We start from the raw sequence: 12,334 nt of genomic DNA, 5'->3' as shown, positions 1-12,334 counted from the left end.
TAATAGGATAAATTTGAATAAATGTGCAGCAGGCTGCACTAATTGAGAAACAGACAATGGAACGGTATGAGGCAGCTTACGCGCCCTGAGCTGACTACAACCGTCTGTGGCTGCGGACAGACTACAGAGCGATGTGCACTCACACAGAGACCATGCAGACAGCCGTAAACGGCGCTGCAAGGCCCAAAAAAGCTCCTCTATGTAATCCTACATTGTGTTTTTCCACAATCTAGCAGGATACGGATGGAAAGCCACTAATAGGAAATATTTGAAAAAATGTGCAGCAGGCTCCACTAATTGCAAGAAAGGACAATGGATTGAACAGTATGAGGCAGTGACGCACCCTGAGCTGACTACAGCCAGTGATGGCTGCGGACAGACTGCAGAGTGAGCTGCACTCACACACACAGAGACCATGCAGACAGCTGTGAACAGCGCTGCAAGGCAAAAACAAGGTTCTCACACAGCGGTTGCTAAATTAGCCTGGGTAAAGCACAATGAAGCAAATCGCTATCTCTAAACTGGCCCTCAGTCAGAGCACAGCATCCTGTCCCTAACTGAATTCACAGCAGAGTGAGCCCAAAATGGCGGCGGCGACTTTTATAGTGCATCATGACATCATTTTAGCAGCCTATCACAGCCATGCCAGTAGTTACATGCCTACCATGCAGAACAGGATGTGCCCACACTTCTAAGCATTCCTCATTGGCTGAATTCTGACACTTTGATTTATGGGAACTTCCGATTCTGGTATCCGATATACTGAAAATATCAGAACTCGGAATTCCGATACCGCAAATATCAGCCGATACCCAATACTTGCGGTATCGGCATGCTCAACACTAGTTATCACCGATCATTTTTCTAAAATGGTGCATTTGGTGCTGCTTCCATGGCTACCTTCTGCACGGGCCTTGGCAGCGTTGCTCATAAAACACATCTTCCGCCTACACGGTATGCCGGACAAAATTGTCAGTGACCGGGGTCCCCAGTTTGCGTCTCGGTTAGGGAGAGAGCTTTGTTGTCTTCTCAGCATTGAGTTGAATCTCTCTTCCGCATATCATCCCGAGACAAATGGGTTGGTAGAGAGGGCCAACCAGACCATGGTCACATATCTGCGCCATTTTGTCTCAACCAGGCAGGATGACTGGGCATCCTCGCTATTGTGGGTGGAGTTTACACTGAACAACGCCGTAGCTGACTACACTGGACAAACCCCATTTCTCCTTAACTATGGTCAGCATCCGCGGGTACCTGTGCCTATGCCCGTGTCTTCCGCCGACTCCAGGGTGGCAGACTGGGCTGTGGAGGCATGGGATATTTGGGACTGCACTCAGGATGCCACTCAGGCCTCCAAGGAGAGAATGAGGTCCTCCACCGATGTACATCGATGCCTCACTCTGACCTTTGCTCCTGGTGACTTAGTGTGGCTCTCCGCCCGTAAAATCAGGCTGCGAGTTGAGTCCACTAAGTTTGCACCTCGCTACTTGGGCCCTTTCAAGGTCCTCGAACAGGTTGTCCCAGTGGTCTACCGTCTGGCCCTTCAGCCACGCCTAAGTATCACCGACACATTTCATGTGTCCCTCTTGAAGCTCGTATACATGTCCCAATTCTCCGAGTCATCTGCCGGGACATCGGGTTCGTCTACAGACGATTACGAGGTGAATGCTATTTTGGGGTGCAAGGTGGTATGGGGCAAAAAATTTTATTTGGTGGACTGGAAGGGTTATGGTCCTGAGGACAGGTCCTGGGAGCCTGCTGAGTATATTCAGGCTCCGCAGCTCATTGCTGCCTTCGAGCGTAGCGTGGTCCAAGGAGTGGGGCCCTTGGAGGGGGGTAATGTTAGGGGTCGAGTTCCTGCCTCTGCACAGGGGGAATCTCGGGCCATCTCCGCTGCGGTCTCCCATTCTTCTCCTTCCGCGGTGGAGCCTGCTCAGCGGAGACGTCAGTCCCAGCGTCTTGCTTGGTCTCACTCTGTGCAAAGGGTTACTGCTGCTTTTCCAGCTTCTGCCATTGAAGCCAGTGCTGCGCAGCGGTGAGCAAATCCAGAAAAAAGATGTGCACACTGTCGCTGGGTTGGTGCAGGCATGAACAAAATAGTCCAAGTATAGGAAAAATCAGCTGCACTCAAATGGTTGAAAGTTCAGCAAACTGTGTAGTTTCTTTATTAACATATACAATAAACATCACCAGGTGCTTTTTTAGGAGGTAAATGGGTGGCGGACTATTCAATTCGGGTAACGTTTCGACCCCAGCGGGTCTTTATCAAAACCTCACTTATGCCAAAGAGGTAGAGGAGAGGAGAAAGAGCCGAGTTCCCATAGGGCAGCTCCGGTGGAGTTGTGTGAAAGCGCATCCGCCTAGCGGTGAGCAGACGCTTTTGGGACTAAGTCCTGCTTTTCCCCTTCTGAGCATGCCCAGGGTAAGATCTCTCATTGGAAATCAAGGGTCACATGCTTAGATACTGCAGCAAAACTCATTGGTTCTCCAGGAAGGTCCTGAAGTTGCTCAGGCTCTGTGCAGACTCTCATTGGTCCTTCTAGGAAGGTCCTGTACTTGTTGCAGCTATAAAAGGTTTGCATGGCTGCACGGCCATGTGCTAGTATCAAATCTAAGTGATGTGCTTTGCGCCAGTGTGGTTACGTGTATATGTGTTCAGGGACCCGTCTGAAATAAGCCCCTAGGATACCAGCACCTCCGGTGAGGAGATTGTGTGTATGGATTTAGGGCCCCGGCTGAAATAAGCCCCTAGAATACCGGCTCCTCTGGTGAGGAGATTGTATGATTGCCTCTTTGATTGCGTAACCACAAACTGCTATGTGCTCGGCAGTTGCTGTGTACTCCTGTGAGTTTAACAGGACACAGTGCTTTCTTTAGGCAACTCTGTGAAGTAACAGAGTTCGCTTCTACCGCCATATAGGGCCGCCATTTGGCAGCAGCAGGTTCTCTCCTGCACGGTGAACCCTGGGCTGCGAACGCACCAAATAACATCTCTGTATTTACAATATTAGAAAACAGATTAGATTATCGCAATTAGGATGAAAAAATATTATTATAATATAATAATAGACAGACACAACCAATACTGGCCATATGTACATGTATATATTTTATAATATTTTTCAAATACTTGTCCTAAATCTAGCCATGCATCTTAATGCTGCCAAAAATTCTTGGTTCCTTAAAGTGTAAACAAATGGGTTTAACATTGGAACAATTGCCACATAGAGCAATGAAAGAATTTGATCTTGTTCCTTTGAATCAATAGATTTTGGCTTAGAATACAAGAAAAGCATTGGTCCATAAAATAATATTACTGTAGTTAGGTGAGAGGTACAGCTGGAAAAAGCTTTAAAACGTCCCGCAGTGGAACGTATCTTTAATATGGTGGATATAATAAAAATATAAGAGGTGACAGTAAGGGAAAACGGTACACAGGCAAATAATATATCCTCAATTATCATAATTATTTCTCTGCTTCTAGTGTCACTAGTGGTAATTGCATATAAAGCATTCAGGTCACAGAAGAAATGGTCAAGTGTATGAGAAGAACAAAAAGATAAGGTGGAGACAAGACATGAATACATTATTGAGTTCATAGATGACATCATCCAGGAGAATGTGGCCATTGACACGTACATTGTCCTATTCATGATCACAGAATACCTCAGGGGAATACAGATGGCAACATAGCGATCATAAGACATGAAAGTAAGAATTAAAATATCACAGAAACCAGCAGTTAAAAAAAAGTACACCTGAGTAATGCAGCCAGGAAAAGACAATCGGTTATCTTGTGTTTCAAGTATCGACAAAAATTTTGGAAGTGTGCTAGAAACATATATGACATCGGCCATGGATAGATTACTTAGGAAGAAATACATCGGTGTATGTAGCTGGTGTACTACACAGATAACAATTATGATTATTAAGTTTCCTGTTACAGATATAAGATATATTAGTAGAACAACAATAAAAATGAATGATCGTCCCGTTTCTGATGTAGAAAAAGCTGATATTTGGAAATGAGCTGCTGTAATGTTTGGACACACATCCATCATTGGTGGCCCAAAACAACCTAGATGGAATAAGACTCCTAAATCGTATTGTTATCTGCAAAAAAAAATGATTTATGTTAAAGCTTGTACAAAATTGAACAATTTTAACAGTTTTAATAATTGATTATATTTAAATAAATATTGTTATATTGTTTAATTTTTATAAATTATATTTATATCATATTCTTCACATTTATTACTTTTAGAACTCAAATATACTAACCAATGGTTTCCCGATATTTTTCAACTTTGGCTTTATGAAAGCTCTCTCTAGTGTCTACCCAACGTTGTAGTGAAGTGGGGGGGTTTTTTTTTGCACATTTTCCTTATTTTATGATGCACTTTTTTTTAAGTGAAAAAAAAATATTTTAATATAATAAAAATTATAAAAAGAACAGGCTGTGTGAAAACTTCCTAATTCATATAGCATGATATTTCAGAAAAATATTAGCTTTAGATAATTTACCAATATTTAACTAATAATAATAATTACATTGATTTAATAATAATCAATTACTAATCTTCTTAAATCAATGCATTCTTTATTAATTAAAATTAAATCTGCTTAGTAATTAGATTTTTGACACCAGTGAACAGATGTTATCATTGTGAGAGATGTAAGTGGCTGCTACCATTTATATTCACATTTACACTGTTCAGCAAATGTATTATTCGCACAAACTACCCAAACTATGCCTTCATTGACCTTACTATTTGTACTGTGGCACAGTCATGCTAAAACACAAAGGGACCAATTCCTGGAAAATAATCATATAGCATTCTTTCCTCCATCAAACTTTACAATTATTACAATGCAGTCAGGCAGGCAACGTTCTCCAGGCATTCATCAACCCCAGTCTCGTCCATGAGATAGCAGATAGAGAAGGGTAATCCGTCACTCTACAGAACCCATTTCATCTGCTTGAAAGTCCAATGGCGAAGGCTTTACACCGCTCTATCTGATACTTGGCATTGTGAATGGTGAGGTACGGTTTGCATGCAGCCACTTAGCCATAATAACCCATACTACAAAGTTCTCAACATTGTTTTTGTGCTGATATTAATGCTAGAGGAGGTCTGGACTCTGCAGTTATGGAGTCAGCATAGTATTGGTGACTTTTCTGTCCTCTCCTCCTCAGCACTCGGTGACCCCACTCTGTAACTTTACAGGGTCTCCACTTCGTGGCTGAGTTGCTGCGGTTCCTTCCACTTACAGGGCCTCCACTTTGTGGCTGAGTTGCGGCGGTTCCTTCCACTTACAGGGCCACCACTTTCTGGCTAAGTTGCGGCGGTTCCTTCCACTTACGGGGTCTCTACTTAGTTGCTGAGTTGCGGCGGTTCCTTCCACTTTAGGAGGAAGAAATGCCATGACCTAACTTGTTACCCTGGTGGCTCCTATTACAGGACCGTGCTGGTATCAGTGAGCTCTTTACCACCATCAGTTCTGTCACATGTTAGTTAAGACAGATGGCAGGATTTTAAAAATGAGAAAGAGTAAAGAACCTAAATTCAATGATTGAGAGGTCTGTCCCAATACTTTTGTCACTATAGCGTAAATTGGAACTGCTCAAACCTTTATCCAGTCTGGCCCAGTAAACTATTGCAGGAAATAAATTCTTCTGCACTAATCAGCAATTAACTGTTTAAAAAAGATTTTCAACAGTAGATACATGTATTAAAAGAAATAATGTACAACTATAAATTATTATCAAAGTCTATTAGAATATAAGAAGTATGTTGATAAAGTGGTGAAAACAGCAAATTAAATCTCACTGATAGATATAACCAGCCCAACTAACTCTATATATCGGTGGATTTACTGTCTGCTTTCTTATTTAAGAAGATTGTTGCTCACGTTAGGGAAAATGTCAGTGACCTCTGGGATTTTTCCTCACTGCAGCAAATGTCTTGATACTTAATTATGACAAATCAAGGTGGCTTATGTTAAAGAGGAAATAGATTTGATGAATTCATTGCCTCATATGTACATCCATAAATATGTGAATAACTTCATATGATAGATGTATACTTAGGTGCAAATATATACAGTGCCTTGAGAAAGTATTCATACCCTGGAACTTTTCCACATTTCACTCACAAGCTTAAGTCTATTTTATCGTGATTTTATGTGATAAACTAACAAAGTATCAAGTATTTGTGAAGTGTAAAGGAAACGATACATGGTGTCATAATCCGTTCTGGAGTTTTTGCCCTGTCTGCCCTTTTTCTGGGCGGATCATGTCAAGGGTTAACTTTGCTCTGCCTCGTTCTGGGATCAGGCTTGCTATTTAGCTCTGATGTATCCTGCTGGCGGTGTCAGCTATAGTTCTGCCTTCGGCGTGTGTACCTGACTCTGAAAGATGTTGATTTGTCCTGCTGTGATCTCTGACTTGCTCCGTGTCTGTTGACTCCCTCTATCTGGCCTTTCCCAGTGTTTCCCTGTTAGTTTGTTTGATTCTCTGGTTTTTGACTCGGCTTGTATTTGGAGTCGCTTCTGCCTTCTGTCTTTGTCTTTTCCGCTTTCGACCATTGCTGAATCCCCGGGCTTGTTCCTGACCACGTGTACTGCTGCACCTTCTGGTACTTCTGCTTCTGACTGTTTTTTGACTCGGCCTGTCTGACCACTCTGTCACCACTTGGTGGCGCCTGTGCTGCTGCTCAGTGGTGCTGCTCTGTGTGTGCAGAGTAGCTTCCCTCACAAGCTCCCCCTGGTGGAAGTTGCTCTATACTGCACTGCAGCAGCATGACACATTGTTAGGGCTAGCTGAACGCACCAAATAATTAGGAAGATGGTATAATGTGCGTTCGTAGCCCGGGGTCTACCGTGCAGAGATGGAACCTGCTGCTGAGTAATGATGGACTATATGGCGGTATAATGTGGATACACACACGGGTTAGCTTCACCCGGTATGAAGGAAGTGAACCCTGTTGCGTCACGGGGCTGCGGTACCGCACAAAGAGCTCAAGCAAGGAGTCACAGAACTCTATCCCAAGACTCAGGGAAAGAGTTCCTCTAGACCTCTTGCACTTGACACCTCTACTGGGGTGTCAAAGTTAAACTGAAATAATAATTTAATGCACAAGAGTGCGTGCAGTGCCACTCTGGAGGACGCCACTAACCACCCAGACTTGGGTTAGGAAAGCGCTCTATTAGCACACGGCGCCACACTGGCGGTCACTGCAACAAGATGCTGGATTGTGTGCTAGGTGTGCAGGTAGCACTGTTGGGCGTTAGATAGCAAGCATCCACCATTCACGAGCAGTCAACAACATTAGGAAGGGGGATGATTAAAGAGTGACAGTCACAGATCTACACTCACAAGTTTTCAAGTATATACTAGCGCATGGCCGTGTGGCCATGCAAACCTTTTATAGATGTAGCACTGAAGGATCTTTCTAGTGATCCAATAGGAGCTGCTACAGGACCTGAGCATGTGACGCCCTCAGGTCATCCTGTGGGCATGCTCAGTATGGGAAAAGCAGGGCTTCTTCCCTAAAATGCCTGCTCACTGCTCATCAGTACAGGCTACAAAGGCAGAGCCTGGAAAGCCAGCAGTAACCAAGCGCACAGTATCAGCTTGAGCCAGACGCTGGGACCGACGTCTCTGCTAAGCAGGCTCCACTGCAGCTGGAGGAGAATGGGAGACCGCAGGGAACATGGTTCGAGATTCCCCAAGTGTAGCGGCGGGAACTCGACTCCTAACACACGTGGTTTTCTAATTATTTAAAAAATATAAATGTGTTGTTTTTTTACACTTGATTAAGATTCCAGTGTGGCATTGAAACATGCAGTGGATAATAAAGAACATTCTAAGAACATTGCAGCAAAACACTTTCTGTTTTGGTAATTTTTATAATGAAAATTTAGTATTACACCCTTCATTGCTAATTTTATAGTGAAACAAGATCCTGAATCAAAGGCTGCGTCACAGAAAGTGTGCTTCCTGCATTGTAAATAATATATATATACAGTCATGGCCTAAAGTGTTTGAAATAAATATCTGCAGTCATTTGCAATCAATAAGTATCTGTTTGTATTTCTCTGCATTGAGGATGACATTAACCCTGACCAAATCCCCAACTCAACTTGCTGAAATGCAGTCCCAGACATACAGAATCTTCCACCATGCTTCAGTATTCCTGCAGGCACTCATTATTGCACCGCTTTCCAACTCTGTGCAAACAAAGTGCCATCTGGTACAGCCAAGTATTTTACATTTTGACTTATCAGTCCAGAAACCCAGCTGACATGTTTCCATACACAGATGAATCACTGGGCCTTGTTTCCATAAAGGTTTGGCTTTTTGTCCACAATTCTTCCATGGAGAACACTTTTTATCAGAGTTCTTCAAACAGTAGATAGGTGTACTTGGGTCCCAAAGGTTGCTGCTAGGTCTACGCAGATGGCATCGCTGGATATCTTCTGATTTTAAAGTTGACGCACCTTGGGAGATGCAGGGCTTAGTATCTCGGAGGATGGTTCAGCCATGGTGACTCTGATGGCTCTAACAATCTCTAGGTTAGGTTGCAATTATAAAGGGGGGAGACGACGGATATATGAGACAGAGAGTTATGTTGATGCCCACAAGGGATGAGGCTGTGGAGGAAAGAAGCATATGCGTCCCGTGCAAACTTGAAAGATGAACTTTACTGGACTGGTAACAATTCTTATATTTTACAATATAACAGTCATGGGTAGCCGATAAAATTTTTCTTACACATTGCGACGGTCAAAGCCTTTTCTCGGTCCTGTCCTTGGGCGGATGGCGGTAACTTTCCATTTGACTAACTGTGCTGCGTGAAGGGGGAGGATCAGCCGACCTTAATCAGATCGGAGTATCCGGGGAATCTGCTGCGCAGTTCTGCAGTTCCTTCTCTTGTCTCAGCACTCTTGCTGTACAACGGGGCACTCCGAATAGGGTGCTATTTGTACTCCCCGCTTGTCGCCATCCAGGAGCCCCAATTTTCTACCTCCTCTCCTCACCAAAACAGCCCGTAAAGCAACCTTTTTCGTTCCACATGCACCACCTCCAACTGCCACTTATAAGTCAGAAAAACAAGTTGTAATGCCAAACTAAGGCAAAAGAAGGCAGCATAGTATTACAAGCTGTAATACCAAAACAAGGCAAGAGAGGGCAGCATAGTATTAAATAATTTACCTCCTCCCAAGGCAAGATGGGGAGCTGATGTCACAAGTGTAATGATATAAGGAATAGAGAACACACTTACCATATGACATATAACATACATTAGTAATGGTTTCTCTGGTCACTACAAAGTGATGTGTTTCACATCTGCTGTATTTCTCGGCAGATCATTATAGTCCTCAACATTACTTATTTCATGACGCTGCTTTAACTACTTCAGGACCGCATATAGCTTTTAAATGTCTTGGTGGTCACCTTTCTATTCGACAGTGATTTTCTAAAACAACACTGCATTGTAGACTGGTTGGGTCCCATCACCAGATAGAAACTTGGGGATGTCTGGAGGGAGGTTAAAAGAATATTGCTCACTGCTCAGATTTATCAAAATCGGAAGGCCAATAGAAAACTTTCAGTGAGTCTTTAAAGTAGGTGTTAATGTTTGTTTGTCATCCAAAAATATTAAACTGAAGGTACAGTCCGCAAAGTTGGGTCCTATATTCATTGGACCGTATGAGATTCTGGAAGTAGCCAACCTGGTGGCTCTTCGATTAAAATGTCCTCCGTGTCTTCATTTTCCTAATGTGTTCCATAAATCCCTATTAAGTTGTTTGTTCCTTCAATATTATCTCCTTCATCTCTGCCTTCTCTGGTTTCTGTCAATGGAAGTTTGGAGTACGGGGTAGAGAGTGTTGTGGATTCTCAGAGGGTATGAAACTCCCTCCAATATCTTATCCACTGGAAGGGATTTTTACCCGAGGAGTGATCTTGGGTCCTGGCTCGATCTGCGAAGTCTGATCGTTTGGTCAAAGGGCATTGTATTTTAGTTTTCCTGGAAAACCTTGTGGTTTGGTGGCCCCCTAGAGAGGGTATGGCTGCGATTTCACCACTCATGGTGTCAGAGCCGGTTTTAGACAAAGTGGGGCCCTAGGCAAAAATGTAAAGTGGGGGCTCCAAATGATAACATGGCACTGTGGCCCCCATATTTAGTGGCCTTATATCGGACAACGGGTCTGCCACTATTAGCTGTACGCGGGGGCGTTGCTAGGGTCAGAAAAGATTGGGGGCACATGACAAAGAGTTTCCCCCAACCCCCTCTTAATGTTTTTTTTAACTCTTCAGATAAAACAGTGCTAACTCTCTGAGAACAGATAATGTAGTAGATGTCACCTGCAGTCCTATGTAACACCAGAGATAGCAGTGATAATTCTCTGAATACAGATAATTTAGTGTAAATCACATGCAGTCCTATGTAACACCACAGACAGACATAGCGTTTCAGAGTAAGACTATGTTCACATGAAGCATTTTTTTCAGTAGCCAAAACCTTTTCTATTAGCAGTAAAAATGTTGCGTTCAAAACACCTGTTTTTCAGCTTGTTTTGTGGTGTTCTTCAAAAAAATGCAGTGAAAAATGCCGTTGCAATATCTGCAGCCTTTTTATTCTTCCATTGCTTTCTACGGGTGAGAACACACTGAAAGAAGTGACACGCTACAGATTTAAAAAGCGCTACAGTTCTGAAATCCAGTAAAAAAAAAAACAAGCGCATGCTGGAGATTTCGGAAATCTCCTATGTTTTGCTGGCACTTTGAAAAGCAGCTTTTGGCCATGTTCATATGCAGAATTTTTGCATCTCTTTCTTCAGTAAAGGCTGATCGTTTGGTCACAGGGCATTGCATTTTAGTTTTCCTGGAAAACCTTTTGGTCTGGTGGCCCCCTAGAGAGGGTATGGTTGCGATTTCACCACTCATGGTGTCCTAGGGATGCAGTGAGGGACAGAACAGTCGCTCTATAGATTCAGGAACCAGACACCCAATCAGATGCAGTGGCGTGCCTACAGAATTTCCTCCAGGTGTCACCCATTCAGGGTGATTACATGGCTATTTAGCTGGCTGAGAATGGTCAGACCACTGCCAGTCATAGCTCTGCTCGGTGATTTGTATGGCTTGTGCTTAGAGTTTTGCTATTTTGATCTTTTCTGCTTAACCTCAAAGTTTGCCTTTTAACTATTCATTTGTATTGCCCATTTGTCCTTGATATACTCTGACCTCAGACTTTGCCCTCTGACCATTCTTTTGTCTTAATCATTTGCCTTTGGCGTGCTCTCTTGGTATTTGACCTCGAACTCCTTGACTCCCTTGTTTCATGGCTAGTTCATGAGTAGTGACTCAGCATCACAATGACACTTTGTTTGAGAATCCAAATGCATGCTTAGATACTTAAACAAAGCGCCATCATGGGGGAAGAGACTGCATTTACTGCTACATCCCGTGCTCCCTCCCTGAAACATTCGTTTCAGAAGCTGGGCTAGTGTCTGCTTGATATGCAGAGTGACAGTACACTCTGCCACCAGCGCAGACCAGTAGTAACGAGCACACTGAGAGCATGAATACAGGTGTACAAAGAATAGTGCTGCCCCCACAAGTGACATCATTTACAGGGATGGCACTGGTGGTCTCTGCACGTATCCTTACAACAGATTGAACAGTGACAGAGCAGGGACTAGACCAGCCCCCGAAACAAGAGTCACTGGTGAGGCTGAGTTTCACGGAGTGGATAGGGGCTGTGTCTGTGACTAGGGTTGAGCGAAACGGATCGGACAAATTATAAAATCGCCGACTTTCGGCAGAGTCGGGTTTCGTGAAACCCGACCCGATCCTAGTGTGGGATCGGCCATGAGGTCGGCGATCTTCGCGCCAAAGTCGTGTTTCGTATGACGTTTTCAGCGCCATTTCTCATCCAATGAAGGAGGACGCAGAGTGTGGGCAGCGTGATGACATAGTTCTCGGTCCCCACTATCTTATAGAAGGGCATTACAGTGATTGGCTTGCTTTCTGCGGCGTCACAGGGGCTTATAGGGGCGTGCACGCTAACTACCATCTTACTTCTGCCGATCTTAGCATAGGGAGAGGTTGCTGCAGCTGCATCAGAAGAAGGGATATAGTTAGGGAGGGAAGATTAACCCCAAAATTGCTTGTGCTGTAGCGATTTCCACTGTCCAACACCACCATTTGTTTGCAGGGACAGTTGGGTTTATATTTTTGTGCATCAGCTCTGTAGTTTATTAGGCTGCCTTATAAGGCTCCCTGATAGCTGCATTGCTGTTTGTACGCCGCTGTGCAAACCAACTG

The 12,334-nt window shown here is 43.8% G+C and overlaps 1 protein-coding gene across 1 annotated transcript; it reads right to left on the bottom strand.

The window, feature by feature from the left end:
• Window positions 1–3,122: 3,122 nt before the first annotated feature.
• Window positions 3,123–4,058, bottom strand: LOC138674658 (olfactory receptor 1E16-like). Its single transcript, XM_069762472.1, has one exon. The coding sequence runs from the start codon at window positions 4,056–4,058 to the stop codon at window positions 3,123–3,125; it is 936 nt and encodes a 311-aa protein (XP_069618573.1).
• Window positions 4,059–12,334: the final 8,276 nt, after the last annotated feature.

This window comes from Ranitomeya imitator, chromosome 4 (assembly GCF_032444005.1).
Source record: "Ranitomeya imitator isolate aRanImi1 chromosome 4, aRanImi1.pri, whole genome shotgun sequence".
NCBI lineage: Eukaryota > Metazoa > Chordata > Amphibia > Anura > Dendrobatidae > Ranitomeya > Ranitomeya imitator.
The sequence above is the reverse complement of the archived record's forward strand: the minus strand, read 5'-3'. Positions and strand labels throughout refer to the sequence as shown.

Coding starts and splice junctions, on each gene's coding strand:
- LOC138674658 (XM_069762472.1), bottom strand. CDS start 4,058: ATGGATGTGTGTCCAAACATTACAGCAGCTCATTTCCAAATATCAGCT.